This window comes from Erigeron canadensis, chromosome 3 (genome assembly GCF_010389155.1).
Source record: "Erigeron canadensis isolate Cc75 chromosome 3, C_canadensis_v1, whole genome shotgun sequence".
NCBI classification, from domain to species: Eukaryota; Viridiplantae; Streptophyta; class Magnoliopsida; order Asterales; family Asteraceae; genus Erigeron; species Erigeron canadensis.
Genome location: NC_057763.1, coordinates 46,167,477 through 46,186,613, shown reverse-complemented (window position 1 = coordinate 46,186,613; position 19,137 = coordinate 46,167,477). Strand labels below are relative to the sequence as shown.

Genomic DNA, 19,137 nt, shown 5'->3' with positions numbered 1-19,137 from the left:
TTTATCAGTCGTGTTAAGCTTTTTTTTTTTCTTAAAATAAGTGATATCCAATGTTAATTTTCATTGATTTTTAATTAAAATTTAACACTGTATTCTCGAGGTTTTTTTTTTCAAAGGATAGGAAATGAGAAGATTGGATAAGGAAAGAAATGAAAGAAAATTATATGTTAAAAAGGCATTCTTGAGTTAGAAAGAAAAGAAAAGAAAAAAGTTATAACTTTACAATTATGTCCTTTTCATCATAAAGTTTTCAATAGTTAAAAAGGGTAAAGTAGTAAATATACACATAACTTAAAAACTTTTCATCCAAATCCTCCCAAAAATAGGAGGAAAGTTTTCACATTAAAAAGGGCTTAGTTTTCTTTTCTTCCCCTTTCCTTTCTTTTAATAAAAAAACTCAAGAATGCAAAATAGAAAAGTTTTCCTATCCTTTCTTATCTTTTTTTTTAAAAAAAAACTCGAGAATACAATGTAAATGTATATAGCTTTACCTCATGTAAGATATATAAAGAGATTTATAAAAGATAGAAAATGTCCATTTGAGTATTTGATTTAAAGAACTTACAAATCATCAACATTTGACTTAAAAGTTCGAAAATATTTATTAGACATATATTTTGACCTTCGCCACCATCACCACTCATTGCCGTTTTTGCCACGCATTGCACCGACATTTTTCCCATATTGAAAGTTACTAAAAAATGAAACACGTGAATTGACTAAACTATCCTTAATGAATTAAAACCATGGTTGTAAAACTCACCCGAGCCGGCCGAGAACTCAAAATAAACTCCGGACTCCCCAGTTTGCCGAGTCGAGTCCAAGTCACAAGTTCTCATACCTCGATACACACAAAATGATGATAAAACGTGATTCTATCAACTAATCATACGTTTAATTTTCAAGTTTTGAATTATTATGTTACCGTTTTTAAACAATTATGCTAAACTATGAAGTTTGAAAAATATTTTTAAAGTTCTATTACATATAATTTCACAAATACTTATGTTTGTATGTAAAATTCCAATCCGAGTTCTCCCCGAGTTGAGTCTGAGTCTCCAAAAAACTCCCGACTCCCCCCCCTCGCCGAGTCGAGTCCGAGTCACGAGTTCTCCAACCTTGATTCAAACACCTCCACAAATGACCAACCCACCATGAGTCTCTTATAGCGTTTCTCTATAAACTATCTCTACTCCCTTTTACATCAATTACCTACACTATTTGACGTTGTCACCACCATCATCATCCGTAACCACCATCACACCGACGTCATTACCGTTGCATTGCGCGGGTACAATGGTAGTTAATTTTTATTTATACATAAAATATATCTTTTCATCATGCATTCAATTTTGATTATGTTTAAACATTACATTTACATGTGATTTCTTCACTAGTTCACCGGCGTCTTTATTGTGACTTTCTGCCTAAACAAGGCTTTACCACATTCTACGATGGTTTCCAATCAAGGATTATGCAAAAGAAAATAAGATATCATGTCAAATTAACATATTTACAACAAAGAATTAATCTGTAATTAAATCAGTGGATCACTGGACTAAAGGATTATGCTAGATAAATCTCATAATTGGTTTCCAAATGTTCTTTAGAAACGAGTTTCAGCTCAGGTCTTCCTCTCATCAAAAACAATTGGAAGAAAACTAATCATAGTGGTACCTAATGTAAAAGAATGTTTATCGTAGAGCGTTTCACTCGTTTTTGCACTACAGGACACTTTACTACTAATCTGTCAACCGCATATAGAACTCAACTGCATTGTATGATATGAATACGTTCACATATTACAATATTAAATCAAAATTATATGAGTACGTGACACAGAAGAAACGATACATGGTCCCGTAATCACGTCAAAGCTTTTGTATTCTTGCTCTTTCAGAAACACAACAGATATATAAAAAAAATCTCAAGCGCCTTTCTTCTTGCTGTCTTTAGCTTGTTTGACGTCTTTTGTAAGCATTCTAGGTGCAATTGCCATGGACATGAGCTCTTGAAACAGCAGTTTACATGCATATGGAATATGTACCTGTACACACACGACATTGAGTTATATGTGTGTTAACTCCATGTCTCCATCAAGTAGGTGGCACAAGGAGCCACTCGGGTTGGGCCACAGATCCAGAATGTATAACTTATGAATAACGATACATTTTTTGTTTGACCTTTTTAAGATTTCTATTATTTAAATTAACGCTGCCAGAAGTTTCACGCATTTTTAACACCCAGGCAACTTTGACAGGTTTGGCCTGTTTGAGCTCATTTTCTTGTAAAGATAGTCTGTCTTTTCATTTGAACCGAGATAAAACAAGCCCGAATTGACCCAAACATTAAAAGAGTATCATAAATCAAAGAAAAGAAGAACAATCACCTGAACGATATCAGTTTTGTTTTTGCAGCTTCTGCACTCAAAAGAGTTCTTTTTAAGATTAGCAATTGCGATCAAACCACATCGCTCACACACATGAACCCTATATGCATCGCTCTGGTCGAAGAGTCTTTCTTTAAGAAAATGAGCAGCACCATGGGCAATCATACAGTCTCGTTCCATCTCTCCAAACCGGAGCCCACCATCACGTGACCGTCCCTCAGCAGGTTGCCGGGTCAGGATCTGGACTGGGCCACGTCCACGTGAATGAATCTTGTCATCCACCATATGCTTTAATCTTTGGTAGTAAGTCGGCCCAAGAAATATCATAGCAGGAAGCCTTCGGCCTGTATGGCCATTGTACATAGTCTCAAACCCACGCATCTGGTAACCACATTTATGAAGGGCCCTACTGATATTATCCACCTGCAACATTAGCCAATCAGTCAATAAATTATATGTTGTTCATTCATGAGAATCAGATAATCTGTTGTAACAAAAAGGTCGGTTCAAAAACGTCAGATTTAGTGTTGTGATGTGCTTCTGCTATTTTGAGTTGTAACAATCAGATTTAGAATGTATGGCAAGTGTTATTACCTCAAGTGAATGGGTACAATGCAAAAAAGCCATGATCGAAAAACAGATGGAATATACATTTTGGTATTTTACTAAATGGGAGTGAACCTCCCTCAAACTAGGCTTAAAAGGGATGTAAATTGACATTTCATGAGCAGAATCTGTTTATAGAGTCGACAGAAATTAATCGAAATAATCTGATAATCAGTACAAAAACACAAACAACAACACCCAGATAACAGATGACGTCAAGACAAATACTCCAGTACCCAACTTCAGATATTCTCAGGAGACAGAAAGGATACAGAGTTACTTACAGTAACGTCTGTGAAAGGAGTAGCATCTCCTTCTTTGCCCATATGTGCAGCAACCTTGCCCATAATACACTCGATAAGTTGACCAATCGTCATACGAGAAGGAATAGCATGAGGATTGACTATAATATCGGGGGTAATGCCTTCCACCGTCCATGGCATGTCTTCTTGTGTGTAAGTCATTCCCACAGTTCCCTTTTGCCCATGTCTACTACTAAACTTATCTCCGATTTGGGGTATCCTCACGGATCTCACTCTCACTTTCACAAATCTTAACCCGTCAGCATTTGTCGTCAGCAATACCTGTGGTCAAGCTTTTAGCATCAGCAATAAAAGTGACAAGATGGATGGACTGGAAAAGGGTCAATACAGGTAGAATTTGTATAGAATGATACATGTCAAGTTGACCAGCAAAGAAGACATGCATACCTGATCAACCATTCCAGTTTCACTATGACGTAAGCTTGTGCTGTGATCACGGCGAGTATATCGTGAGGCTGTCCCCTGAGCATCATCCTGAGCGATAGGCGTCGTTTTCCCAATTATCACATCCTCACCTCCAACTCGTGTTCCCTATATTACAATGATTGTGCTTTTTAAAAAACAACTGCAAATAAGCAGATAAGAACTAAATTCGCATCTAATACGACAACATGGGCACTCACAGGAGGAGCTAGACCATCATCATCCAATTTATCGTAAGAACCATGCCTCATACCCTGTAAAAGAAGAGAAGCCAAACACACCTCAGGTAACAGGTCAAATGGGTTGAATTGAGCCAAAAACTCTTTCCTCGTCAACTTCCCTTAATTTCATAAAGAACTAGTAATATAGTAAGAATTGTATACAAATGATTTTACTAAAAATATGATCCAACTTTTCCAGAATAAAGCAAATCAGAGGTTGTAAGCGTTCAAGTATAGTTTGGCGACTTGACAAAACTTAATGCCTATTTGACCCGTTATCAACAGAAAGGTAATTCAAATTTCCATTTTTAACATACTTGGGTTCATTTTATCCCATCAACTGGTTTTGAAAGTAACTGAGATAACACAAGGTTTACCATGGTATTAGATCTATCAGGTTTACCAAAATCTTCTTTAACAAGTGTCCCCATCTTCTTTTCTTCATCCCTGTACAACACATACAAACATTAGAGAGGAAAACATCGGAATGTCTGTTACAAAACAGAATAGACGAATGGATTCACAAATCACCTGTATGAACGGAAGAAAAGTGATCTGAAGAAACCACGGTCTATTGATGACTGGTTCATGATAACCGAGTCTTCTTGATTATATCCAGAATAACAAGAAATTGCCACAATTGCGTTCTAAAGAAGCAATATAAGATGTCAAGGACGCTATTCAGATGAAAATATAATATCTTATAAGAACTTAGATACTTACAATGCCAGCTGGGAGCTGTCGGAAGTGCAAGTGCTCCATTGCTCGAGTAGTTACAAGAGGTTTCTGAGGATAGTAAAGAACGTATGCCAATGTATCCTAAAACAAACATTATTGCAACAAAACAGTGAGATAAGTAGCAACGGAAAAACCACAAGAATTCAATTCGTGGAGAAATACATATTACATACCATGCGGAACTGAAAGTTGGTGACATAAATCCCCATCGCTTGCTTACCCATGGCGGACTGATATGTATTACGTGGAGACTGTTCACACATGAAATAATAAATATAGTCATTCCACAAAATAAATGTCAGTGCAACAATGTAAAGACGAATCTTTTTACTATAAATACTCACCTGATTGTGGTCAGGAAATGGTATAATGGAGGCACAGACACCCAAGATCAATGATGGATGGATTTCACAATGGGTATAAGTGTCAGAATAAGACTCGTCCGGATTTATCCTTGCACTTACAAGATCCTACGCCCATCAAAAATACACTTTAATACATAGAACTAACTAACAAGGAGGATGAAAAAGATCAGCCGCTAAACGCAGCTTAATATGATCGCAGATACCAAGAAATTCAAATAAACTCGAGGCAGAACAGTTTATTTTGTCCACTAAATTGCATACTTAACTAGAAGATTGGATAAGATGGGGAGATGACAATAACTAAATATGTGGTACCGACTCCCTCTCTTAAAAATAAAGCAATTTAAAAGCTCATGAAGACTTCAATACGCTTTTAGCAGACTATTAAACCATTTGCTGCATTTTCATTTTAGCTAATGTTGCTAATTTAGCCGTTTGACCAGCAGACCATTCCACCCAAAGTTGAATTATTTTCACATAAATGGGTCAAAAACTTTCCCCTCTACTTACATTAATGGTCATGGAAATCATAGTAGTCTCCTCTTCTTCTGTATCAATATACTCAATAAAGCCATTTGATACAAGATCATGCCAACCACCATCTTCTGGGGTTTCCTGAGAAAGGATAGACACACACAGGGGAGGTTATCTAAGACATAACAAAAGGAAAGAAAATTAAACTTCTATTTACAAATAACTTTTGTATACCCTTTGTTGCAGCTTTTGGATGTCTTTCTTTTTTATTAGTAGTCTTTGCTTCTCAACAATGAACAGCGGACGACTGCAACGACCATAATCGGTATAGATTCGAAGTTCTTTCAAACGAATATCTCGGACAACTCCAACTTCAGTGTTCACATCAACCTACAGTTGAGATGATTTACATCAGAATACTTGACCTAACTATGCACAAATCTTTGGCAAAGAGTAATAACATCTATTAAAACTCACCCGTCTTCTTAATCTCCTCAAAGTTCTAACCAACATGTCTGGATCACGATGGATCCCAACCCAAAGACCATTCACAAAAATTTTTGTAGCTTGTGGGATAACAGCAGGAGAAATTTCCTAATTCAGAGATAAAACCATACTCAATAAATATTAGTATATTGAGATATACAATCCTCTGAACAAAGTAATGATGTTTACCTCGAAGTTTTCTGTACCCCATTCTTCTAAAAATTCAAGAATTGGATATGCGGCTGATCCGACCGTAATGTACACCATCAATGCAAGGTTTTTCACTAGCCCACATGCCTATTATCAACATTCACATAGAACAACCATTAGTCCCAAAACATAAACAACAATCTATAGCTCTTTATGTCTAGAATACATAAAAAAAAATTCATTATGCTTGTTCTGTTGTTCAATTAGTGAAAAATATGTGAAGAATATAACTAGAAGCTAGCATATCCGTAATAATGTCCATCACCAAATAAATAGAATCCAGCAACGTAACACAGCATTTACTACCGTATAATTTAGTGTGATCAATTAGAGTTGGTAAGTCATCGTGAAACTTATGTTATTAATCTGTGCAGTATCAAAGTAAAACTTATGTTATAGAAAGGCACCTGTCCTTCGGGAGTTTCTGCAGGACACATCATTCCCCATTGTGAGTTATGCAGCTGTCTAGGTTTTGCCAACTTTCCTGTTTAAATGTAAAACAACTGAATAATTAAACACTGTAAAGCTAAATACAAAACAAAATGAAACAGCAACCCTATGATATTCCAGATTATTACAAACCATTAATTAAAATCAACAGATTTACCTTCACGCCCAATAGGAGAGTTAAGTCTGCGTAAATGTGACAGTGTAGATGCATACGTCAAACGATTTAACACCTGAACATTTCACAAAGCATATGTAATAGGAAGAACTTAAGAAAACCAACATACTCTTCGATGAAATTGATGTGATTGGAAAAGTGAATTGAACAAACAAACCTGTGAAACACCGGCCCTTGTTCCAGCAGCATTTGCTTGCCCCCAATTCCCAGTAGCGAGTGAATATTTAAGGCCACTAGTTATTGTTTTTGCTTTAATAGCAAATTGCAGGTTAACATCCTTCCCATTGTCTACACACTGCAAATTCATGAAATATGAAGCTCTTTGACCACTTAAAAAAGTTAAACAGTATGCTGTTAATGAGCTTGAACTTTGTAATTACCTTCTGTACATATCCTCTTACATCTCTTGTTAACTTTCTAAAGAGCTGCATCAAAAGCCAACAAGTTGTTAATACAATTGCTTATTAGTATGATAACCCAGTCTCAAAGAAAACAAAATCCACCATTCTAAAAAGGCCTCCAAGCAGAGGACCGGCAAGATCAAGCCTCTTATTTCCATAATGATCTCTATCATCCTCGGCCCTCCGGCCAAGAGCACATAACAATAGACGGTGGATGATGTATCTGATAAGAGTTGAGAAACATTACCTCTACATAAACAAGACGATTACTGGAAAAAAAACGTAATAAAAACAAATACGATTTTACCCGAAGTAGTATGCCTTCTTTGTTTCACAATACTCTCCGACACCTACATGAGGAAGCATTTCTTTTTGAAGAATATCACGTGCATACCTGTGAATCAACAGATGTTGAAAAGAGTATATAGCAATAACTGCTGCAATTTCATCTAAGATATGATAAACAAAGATCATACTTTATTCTCTTCTCTTTCGTGACACCGACAGTTGCACCTCTTTTTCCAATGTAATCTAGCGCCACCTGCGATAAGTAAGAGATGGGTTAGAGATTGACTATTAAACTTACAAATGAAAAAGCTGTTAACTCAGGGCTCTATAATATACAATAATCATTTATAACTGGAAACTGCAGCAGCTCCTGCATTCAAATATTCTTAATAACTTTTGGGTGATGTTTAGATGTTGAATTGTTGTAGCAACTGATCATTGCAATTGGAAGTTGCAATAATCAACTACGGGTAGTAGGTAAACTTGATTATGATCGAATGTCCTGACTATATAGGCTCAAGACATAAAAATTGGGATAATCAATCAAGGAGTTTTGTAAGTACACAGATTATTGAGATAAATGCAAAACTCTCCGAGTACCCTGAGCTTAAGCAACTGATAATCCCAATTGATTGATTATTCACATCTAAACACTCACTTTCATAACAGTATAGCCCACATGCAAACACACTTATATGTCAAAAAAAAAAAAAAATAGCCTATCAGAAAATTTAGCAAAAAAGGGGTTATGGTTATATGTAGTTATACTCAACAGCAACGGTGAAATGATATATGTTCACACAGAAAGAAAGATGCAGAAACTTACTTGTTGATTTTGTATCACAAAAGCTTCTTCTAATGAAGGCCGCAGCAACTCCATCATTTGAGTATCAGCAAAATCATAACAAATGTGTTCTAATATATCTTTATCAGCAACGAATCCCAGTGCTCGAAACACAATAATGATAGGAATCTCAGTGCGGATATATGGAAGTGTAGCACGGATATATTGACCTGAAGAACCCTGCAATAGTAAAAGTGTCATATTAACAACAAAAAACTAACAAGAGTTGTCTATTGAAAATTAGAAAAATTTATAAATCGTATACCCCTTTGGCACTAGTTCGAGCAAGCATCCGAACAAACATGGTACTCGGTGGCCTATTCTGAGACTCTGCCATTGAACGAACTTCGGCCACATAAGCATATTTGTTAGGTTGTCTCTTCTTAAACACATAGACATGGTTGGTGCTCATCTTCTCTTGAGCAATTAGAACCTTTTCACTCCCGTTGATGATGAAATATCCACCTTGATCATATGGGCACTCTCCAAGCTCAGTCAAGTCCTTTTCTGAATTTTGATAGAGTGTACAGTAACTTGAACGCAGCATTATAGGAACCTGACACATTTGATATAAAATGATTAAGGCCACATTTTACCTCAAAACATCAAACAATTTACTGGAACTTTGTTTTAGCTACCTTTCCAATGAAAACTTTAGTAAAATCTTGAGTTTCAGTGACTTCTTCACCATCATGACCTTTCTTTATAGCCCTTTTTGTTACATCAACATATAACGGTGCAGAGTATGTTAGATTCCTTAGCCTTGCTGCCTTTGGAAACAATGTGGCGGTTTCACCATCTGACTCTGTCATCATCGGTTTACTCAGATAGATCTGACCGAAGCTGATCTTATAGATGGTCTGCAAGTAATTGAACATAAATACATGAAATACATAACATAAATATTGGTTGTTTATAGAGCGAGTTAAATCCCACAAAGTAAACAAACAATCATCTTCATGTAGTTTTGGGAAAAATCAAAAGGGATTTTAAATCTTTTACTCTCAACCACCCCTTAAGTATTGCCAAGTATTCTTAGTCTGAAATTCCATAGACCCAAACAATCTCAAACTACTCTAGGAAAAAAGTTCCACACGTGTATATAATATATGTATATTTCCTCCAAATTCAACACCCTAATTCCTAAAAGTCATGATACCAAGCTCTGGTTACAATTTCCACAAGGAATTTCAATCAACCAATTTTCAAACTGTTCTACTCCAAAACAGAAGCGTATAATAGTTTAAACTTTAAACAATTTTGTCAAGTATGAAGTACCTACTTTTCTTCCAAATATAGACACCACAAGAGTGAAAAATTCCACCAAGTTGTAGAGAATTGTAACCCAAAGCTGAAAACATGACCTTTAAACTCCAAACATGATGTTCATATACAGATAGTGATATGAAGCCCAATCATTCGAATACACAGCATGAAAATAGGAACGGAAGAAATACAACTTAATTTCTCAATAAAATCACAAAGTATCAGCAGCTGGGCACACTTAAGCATCACTCTACCAAAACAAAATGAACCTGAAGAATTGCTTAAAGGGATTACTTAAAACCGGTATTTAAGACTCATAGAACCTCAGTCTTATTTTAACAAACATAATAATACAGTTCAATGTACCCAACTGTTTGGTTCTGTTTAGCATATATATATCTATAGGAAAATGCTAAATGTCACTGCATAATAAAATTGTAATTTCCATATCAAAAGTTCACCCCTGGATTTTATGGCACCTATTTAATTGCGTTTCGCAAAACCCCTATCTATAATGTATCAGATTCCAAGATTCTAACCAGTCCAACAATTCAAAACGTCAGTTTTAAAAACCCTAAAAAAGCAAATTTTTAATTTTTAAAACCCTAATTCTATAAATACAGAAAGATTGATTTGAAGGATGGATTGGGGAGATCCACCTCGGCAAAATCGGGTTGATGGCCCGGATTGTGCTGGGATTCGGGTCGGATCTCGATATCAGCAGATTCATCAACGATTTCTTGCATAGTATTCTGAATGAATTCATCGAAAGAATCAAGCTGTTGACGAACAAGTCCTTTCTCTTCAAAATAAGAACTGATAACCGCCCATGCGTCTTCTTGTGTTATATCCTCTTCGTCAGAATCATACTCTCCCCCTTGTTCCTGCTCTTCTTGTTCATATTCTTCTTCTAAATCCATTCCTATATCTTTATTATATCTATATATATGGTTGTTTTTAATTTAACATAAAAAAATTAAATCTCAAAGGCTTGTTTTTTCGTTCGATTGAAGAGGGAAACCAGAGAGAGTGTTTTGGGTCTCCGCAAAAGGTCTGAAGAGAAGTGGGGAAAATTTTTGTAGCCGCTGGATATATATCACGGGGTGTTATGACAATGGCGGCGTTTAAGGGTAGTATTGTCAACCAAAAAAAAAAAAAAAGATTATTTGTATTGCTGTAAGCCCAAGAAGCCCGTAATAAAATTGATCAAATTTATATATTGTACGAAAATTATTTTTTTTTATAGGACTATTGTGTAGATTGAATAAACGTTACACAAAATTTGAGATTAGTGGGGCTTAACAAAATACTCATTGTGATCGTTTAATCCAACTTTTATAAGCCCACATAAAGTTCAATTAAATACCACATTGAAACCAATTGATTAAAGTTAATTTGTACATGACTACACTTTTCTCAATGTATAGCTATAATACGTTACAGGTCATCATGACGCCATTAAAAGTTGTTAAGTTGATAGACACGGTTCAATTTTCTTGAAGGCTAAGACTGAAAAAGGTAGCTAACCATTAATGAAAAACAAATTAAAAAACTCAACATGAGGGTTTCACAGGTACTAATGTAATACGTGATATCAAGGAGTTCTTATCGATTTATCCTTTTTAATACGTTAATTTTAGCTTTATGTTTAGATTGAAAAAGACTATGATACCCTATCAACTTTTAATTTTGACAAAAAATTACTACAAATGAAGTGATTGGAAAAGTCAAAAAATAATTCTTGAAATGATCTTTCAAAGTTTTATAATTGATTCTAATTGAAATTGAAATTAAAATATGATATATATTTAAATAACATATCCATTATATTGTATGTCGTCTTTTTAGAATATTAAAATTTAAATACGCATTATCATAATTTAAAAAATACATTAGATGTCTTATCTTAACTTTAAAACTATATAAATAACTTTAGTACGGTATCTTAGGATTTTTTAAAAAAAAAGAAAAGAAAAAAAACCTAACCATACATGTCATTATGTTTTTCTCAACCAATATTAATGGTATATTATTCTTACGATTTAAAATAGTCATATAGATGTATTATGCATATACAAAGTTCTTTTCAAGTTCTAATACATAAGTGAAGCTCTAAAAGCTTTGGATATCATAAAAAATAGTGTGACTACTTTGATGAAAATTTATTGTTTGCGCATGGAAAAAGTTATTACAGTATATATTTAAGAAATGAAGTAGGCATTAGTGTTGTATCATTGTTGTGTTGATATCTTTATGTGTATGAGCTAGAGATTGTAGATATTTTTTTTCATACAAATGACACATCGTCTATTATAGTATATGATTGAAATAGTGTCAACTTAAACTAGTACGCAGGATCGAGAAAGAAAAAACTTACAGTCGGTCTCTTATACTCTTTCAAAATACACATGGTATGTGTAGTAAGAGGATATTTTTGAACTAAACAAGTTATTAGGTGACCAAAGAACAACACACGTACCAACCTTGCCTAACATGTTATCTACCTTATTCCATTCATAACATGTGGTAAGTTTCTTCTAAATCTACAATAATAGTGCTAACATATAATTGTACATTATAATTTTATAATAGTATCTTAATTACTTAATATTTAACAATTTTGACTCTGTAATTAAAGTGGCCTACCAAACCTTATTATAAAGATCATTGATCATGTATGCATGTTTGATAAAAGTTTGTGAAATTTCAACTCTCTCTGTGTCTTTCTATTTCTCTCTCATTTATTAGAGTATTATCATCATATCTTCTTGATTTAGCTTAAAGGGTCCATGAACAAGTCTCAATGGATCCCAATTGTTTGCTTAAGGATAATAGCCATGATTGCAACTTTTGTAGCCGCTATTGTAATGGTCACTAGTCGCGACTCGGCTAAAGTCTTGGGCATGACCTTTGAAGCCAAGTATAACAACTCACCCACGCTCAAGTAAGTCAAATCCATATAGTCTCCATATTCTTCTTTTTGGCAGTGTTAATACAAATTTATATTGAATAGCCTCTATGAATTCACGTTTATATATGACACTCAAAGTATTAATTATAGTAATTACTTTCTAGCTAGAGAGAGTTGGATTTTAACTTTTTTGATACAACAAACAAGTCGGACTTGTGCTTTGGTAGTTTTACAAATTAGTGTGTGCATCTATAAGTACTCCTCTAATGAGATATGCTTTTATTGTTGGGAGTAATGTTGATCGATTTGAAAACGTTTTGCGTAGATATTTTGTGATCGTTAGCATTATCACGACGATATACAGTTTGGGGGCACTCTTTGTTCCTCCAAGGAAGACGGGGCGTCATGTTATTGTTCTTGATTTGGTATCTCAATACACTCTTCCTTTTGTTTTCACAAACCACTTAATGTTGAATCATATATAAACTTAACTTGTTGTTTTCGTGTAGATTGTAATGTCGTTTTTGATATCAAGTTTCTCGGCAGCCGTTGGAGTAGGGCAATTGGGGAAGCAGGGGAATTCGCATGCTGGTTGGCTACCCATATGTGACCAAGTTCCTAAGTTTTGCAACCATGTTACCGTAGCTTTGATCGCCGGATTTGTGTCTGTCATTATTTACTTTTTGCTCATACTTTACTCCTTAAACAATGTTCTTAATCTGGTTGTTATTAAAGCCTAGCTATTATAGCAAATTTCATCTCCCTTTTCTTACACATTTTAGTCACCTAATATCCTTCCTAAAATACTTACAGTGTAATGTAATAGTAGGTAACATATACAGTGCTAAGATTATGTCAAATGTTCATCAAAGAAATGTTTAGGACATAACATTGTTATTTTCCTTCCATATATGGAGATTTTGTATCTTAGCATGTCATCCACAAATACTTTGCTATAATGATAATTTGTATCTTATGCAATGAAAGTAATATGTACTTTACATTCTTTTTATTTGTATCACGACCATGTATTTTTTCCCCCCATTATGTATATGCGTTAACAAATTACCCGTCTTGAACTCTCACATTAATTAATTAGGTTCAAATTCGGATAATGGTATGTTTGGCCTAAGAAGCCAAACATATACTCGTACTAGTTACGTTGTAAGATCAATCAATCTCTTGCCACAAAAAATCTACAACGAGTATCTTTCTAGCATCAAAGATTCGATTTTTCTTGATATCATAAGGAGTGTCGACGCCATGAGCATCATGATCAACCTCGATGACCTAATTTTTAGCTTGCAAAATTGTTACAAGAATGGAAATACTTACATACAAAAAAATAGTGTGCGAAATTGTTGAAGAATGGAAAATATCTATAAAAAAAATAGCGTGCACGGATTATTGATTTGGACATGCACATACATACAATTACAGAGAAGTTAACTTTAAATGGTAAAAACCGTTTTTATATGTACCTAATAACGAGAATAAGATTCGTACGTCCAAAAGACAGCGTACTTTAAAGATCATTATTTTGCATTTTAGATTATAATTATGTAGAAAAATCTACGGTGTAATTTTCAATCTACTTTCTAAGGGATATTAAGCCTAAAGTATCATATGCACATGTACCATCGTATCGACGGTGCTTTAAAAAGTACCAATGTTGAAAAGAAATTATAGGTTCACACTAATTTTTTTTAATATTAAGCAAGAAAAACAAACACCTAAACCTTGCGGAAAACTTTCAAACTGCGCGATTTGAGATAATTTTTCGTGAAACGTAAAGGGTAAAAGACCAAAGAGGTAATATTTCGTGGAACTTAAAGGGTAAACGACCAAGTGTCTATGGGGCATGATTCTAGAAGCAAACATACAAAAATACGAATAAGATTTGCGGTCTATAGACCAAATTGTCTTCTACAAGAGAAGTCAACATCAAAGGAAATATTTTGACAGAATCATACCTTTATCTTGTAACCATTCTCAAGGACTTTGAGTTGTTCCACGTCTTCTTCGAGTTTCAATCGAGTATGAGAAAGCTCATCAGGATATAACTTAAGGAACATTGCGTTATAACTCTGTTACACCGATAAATATGATGACGTTTGCTACTTAGCCATGATACTCCCACCTTCGACACACCTATATACAGTAGAGCCAAAGATCAAATATAAGGACATGTAAGCCGTGTAAGTTCCAAACATGTTGGGTTGGGTTGCCGAATTATTATTAACATTTTTCTTTACTAGCACAGTACCCGCGCAATGCGGCGGTGATGGTTACGGTGGTCTGGTGGTGTCGGCAACAAGTGGTGATGGCGCGACTATTGGTGGTGGTGGTGGTGGTGGTGGTGGCGGTGGCGGTGTCGAGTGGTGTAGGTTGATATAAATGTAACTGATGTAGAGATAATTGATCTAATGGGGTAATGAGATATTTTAAAAGATAAAAGACCAATAGTGTAAGTTAATTCATGAAGGGTATAATGGTCATTTTGCATCTCTTCTTTTTCTAACTTTTCAACAAAGGTGTATAATCTTTATATAGTAGTATAGATAATTGCATAAACTTTCAATAAACTAAGGGGTTTTGATAAGAGTGAATCAAAGAGAATAGAAATGTAATAGAGAATGAATATAGTTGGAAAGAGAATGAGTATTTAAAAAGATGATAGATTCCGTCATTTGGTACAAGCAGATAATGAATATATGAAAAATACAAAATTTTAAATAGATATTAAATTTAATACATATAACATCATTAAAACAAAAAAAATCATTCCCATCCATTCTCTACAATTTATAGAGAATGGGGGGAATGAAATCGATTCTCACTTCTTGATTCTCTTTCTCATTCTCCATTATAACCAAACATGAAAAGTTTTTCTCATTCCCTTTCCACCATTTTCATTCCATTGTACCAAACACCCCTTAATGTAATTATTCCAAATACAAAAAGCACTACACTTTTCAAAAATTAGTATACTCGACCACCTTGCCAACTATAATATACTCCGTAAAAGGTTTAGGTTCTCGAAATATAATAATCTATACACGAATATTTGTGTTATGTAATGAGTTATTTGGGTGTTCATTGTATAAAATAATTTTTAAATCCTAATTATTAAATATATACGACCGATAAAAATATTGTAAACTAATAATATGGCATTGGGCGTGACAACTTATAGGGTTGTGACATATATCTGAATACATTTATTAATCAAGATTTGAAATTTCAGTGCAAATAATAAACACCCAAATAATTTATATAATCATTCATGTATTTTATTATCTTATGAGACCTAAATCCTAATATAAAATTAAATAGTAGATTAAAATCAAATCTCATATATAGTATGAAACCATTTATGGGGTGTTGTTGGCTTATTCGAATAGATAAACTCAATTCACTGCATATTTATTGAAACCATTTACGGGGTGTTGTTGGCTTATTCGAATAGATAAACTCAATTCACTGCTTATTTATTGGCTTGTCATTGATAAATAAGCTTAGAAACTCAAATATAAGTCCACCCCCACCCCAAATAGATAAACTCAATTCACTACTTATTTATTGGCTTGTCATTGATAAATAAGCTTAGAAACTAAAAAATAAGCCCACCCCCACCCCAACCACTTAAATCATCAATAGATTGATGGGTATATGGTGAAGTCTCGGATTAAAAGGTTTTGGGTTTAAATCTTGGTGTGAGTGAATGTTCCAGGAATAGAGACAGAGGTTTTCCAAATATGAAGTTCTTTTGAAATTAGAGTTGGATATATGAAAAGTCATGCCGCTAAGGCCAAATTTATCGTTAAAAAAAAAACCAAATAAGCCAAGATAAGCTAGCTAAACCAAACCGATTGTCTTTTAAGTAGGTATACAACAATAAACCACTTATTTTAATAGAAATAAACATTTTTTAAGAAGATACATGAAGTGAACTGCCCTTATAATTAAGCAAAATCCCAAACTCCCCGTAAAATAAAACCAAAGTAGTAGAAGTTGGAAAATGAGAAAATAATGAACAAGAGATTTGCCATGGAATCTTGATGATGCATTTCGAATTGGAAAATGAGAAAATAATGAACAAGAGATTTGCCACTAATTTTCTTATATATTTAACGACCCGTTGTCTTACGTGAAAAGCGGCACAACCAGTCGCGTTGCATCAACTTCATACACAACGACACCTTTCACCACCGTCGCCCATGAATCATTTGTGGTGTTATCATCAGTTGTAGCCGACAATTCGTGTTTCATATGTTCCATGAATTTTTACTTTTTTTTTACTCAAACACGTTGTAATTGATACATTAATGATTAAACAAGTCATCTTTGTAGTTAAGTTGGTTTAGAATTAATCTAAATAAGTTTATAAATAAAAATATAGATTTTGATAGTATAAATTAGCATAAATAGTGATAAAGGTTAAAAACATTTAAGCGTTAAAAACCTTAGTTTTTTATTAAACTTTTTTTTCACCTTTAATATAATCAGTCGTTTATATTATAAATAATTCGAATTTTAGTTGATATTTCGAGTAGAGTTTTGAGTTTTAGTTGGCTTGTGAAATTACTATAGACTAGTCTTATAATTATATTATTCAGACGACTAGTACCTTTTTTTTTTGCTAATTTGTCATATATATTAATATATATTATTTTTGTCATTCAAAACAAAATTCGAATTTTACAATTACTTCATAATATTAAAAAGGTTATAATCAATAATTAAAAAGAATTATAAGTTAAATAAGATAGATTCATGTTCAAGTGGCAACGGATCTCAGACCTTCAATCTACCATATAGTTATAAGTTAAAGTTAATTTTTTTGCTCTTTAACTGAACAAATTTTAAACTTTTGGGTCAAGGGTTCTTTTTAGTATGAAAGTCATTGTTGTCTATTTGTAATGGTTTTATTAGGCTTCATTTGTATGGCTTGACTATTTTTCTAACCATTGCCAAAACGCATATAGAACACAACTTAAATATGATAAGAAACATGATTTTTTATTTTTTTTTTATCAGTAAATTAACACGATGATGATTTTTTTTTAAATACTTGTTCAAATAAACATCATAAATTTGATAATATGAAGAAAATGAAAGATGTTTTGTTGTATGTTGATAAAATTAATTGTAACCGATAGTTGTAACGTGTAGTTGTACCTTTTAGTTGTAGCGGTATGTTGTATCTTTTAAGCAAAACTGTTAGCTAAAACTTTTATTTTTTTTAAGTGTTTGGTATAATAGTTGTATTTGCAACTTCAAGAGATATTTGTGTAACTTTTAAAGGTTAAAAAGTTTTATAGAAAAATTAAAGCTCCTGAAACGTTACTTTAAGTAGCGTTTCATTTTGGAGTTTTTTCTTTCTAATAAAAACTAAAACTAGTTTTATATATATATATATATATATATAAAGATTTTAACACTTTATAAGGCTAAAACTCCTAAAAAACTCTTGTTTGTGTTATGTCTTTTGATATCCATATAACCGTAATTTCCTTTTTAGGTTTTTCGTGCAAAGTTTGATAGAGTAAAATAAATAAATCCATAATATGTATAGTTAAAGCTAAAAGAAACGGTAGTGTTATCCATCTATGATCAACGTGTTTTATGCTTTTAGTAATATCTTTAGACTATCTCCATTTATTACCCAACCCAACCATACTATTTCTTAAAAAAATAATCTCTCTTTTATATCTACTTAACCCAACTAAAATTAATTTTTACACCCCCATTAACAACCCAACCAAACTCTATTTTTAAAACAAATAATAATGTTTTATATTTGCAATAACTATATCAAATATAAATCTATACTATATTATAAAGTAGATTTATTTCAGATTTTCAACATTGAATTGAAATTTTCAATATTGATTTTAAGTACATCCCCAAAATACCCCTTTCATCTATTTTATATTTAACTAAAATAACTATAATACCCTTTCTCTCTCCTCAAATCTCAACCAATCATCTTTTTTCTCTCTCCCACATAAATCATTTATTCCTCCAATTCATTCAAAATCTTTTATCTCAAAATCATACGTCGATAAATTATAAAAATTGTATGAGTGTTCTTAAAATTTCATGCTATTTAATTAGAGATGTCATTCGATATACATTCGACGAATTTTTAAATCCGAGGGCGGAGATCGTAGGCATTTGACTATCACACTCTCTGACATAGCTATCACCCCCACCATCTCACCGCCGTAACGCGCATTAAAAATATGCCACTCACAATATGTATTACCGCAACAAAATTTATATTAAAAAATGGACCAAACAATGTTGGGTCACACAAACTAGTCGGCTGCAGCCTGCATGTTTGATTGGGCTCATCAAAAAATTCCATTATATACAATTGAACGAACAGAATTTTTATCGATGAGAATGGTCTTATAACTATATTACATTATTCTTAAAGTAAGATGAGTAGGTGACTTTACATGAAAAAATTAAAAAATACAATTTTTTTTTTAATAAACATATGATCCCCAAGTACCCAACCACCTTAGTTTACGTTAAGCACTTCAATATAGATTCGAA

The 19,137-nt window shown here is 33.3% G+C and overlaps 2 protein-coding genes across 2 annotated transcripts; one reads left to right on the top strand and one right to left on the bottom strand.

The window, feature by feature from the left end:
* Nucleotides 1–1,759: 1,759 nt before the first annotated feature.
* On the bottom strand, nt 1,760–10,719 carry LOC122594656 (DNA-directed RNA polymerase II subunit RPB2). The gene is made up of 25 exons (XM_043767084.1): nt 10,319–10,719; nt 9,032–9,253; nt 8,659–8,949; nt 8,376–8,573; nt 7,738–7,802; nt 7,569–7,655; nt 7,364–7,484; nt 7,241–7,285; nt 7,018–7,155; nt 6,843–6,915; nt 6,643–6,719; nt 6,215–6,322; nt 6,017–6,133; nt 5,774–5,929; nt 5,576–5,680; nt 5,045–5,170; nt 4,874–4,951; nt 4,686–4,781; nt 4,494–4,609; nt 4,340–4,409; nt 3,942–3,995; nt 3,706–3,849; nt 3,280–3,579; nt 2,390–2,812; nt 1,760–2,047 (listed from the first exon to the last, which is right to left on the bottom strand). The coding sequence occupies exons 1-25, from the start codon at nt 10,577–10,579 to the stop codon at nt 1,928–1,930; spliced, it is 3,591 nt and encodes a 1,196-aa protein (XP_043623019.1). The 5' UTR covers nt 10,580–10,719; the 3' UTR covers nt 1,760–1,927.
* A 1,709-nt stretch (nt 10,720–12,428) lies between these two features.
* On the top strand, nt 12,429–13,328 carry LOC122590599 (CASP-like protein 1C2). Its single transcript, XM_043762788.1, has 3 exons — nt 12,429–12,603; nt 12,896–12,995; nt 13,080–13,328. The coding sequence occupies exons 1-3, from the start codon at nt 12,449–12,451 to the stop codon at nt 13,308–13,310; spliced, it is 486 nt and encodes a 161-aa protein (XP_043618723.1). The 5' UTR covers nt 12,429–12,448; the 3' UTR covers nt 13,311–13,328.
* The last annotated feature ends 5,809 nt before the right edge of the window (nt 13,329–19,137 follow it).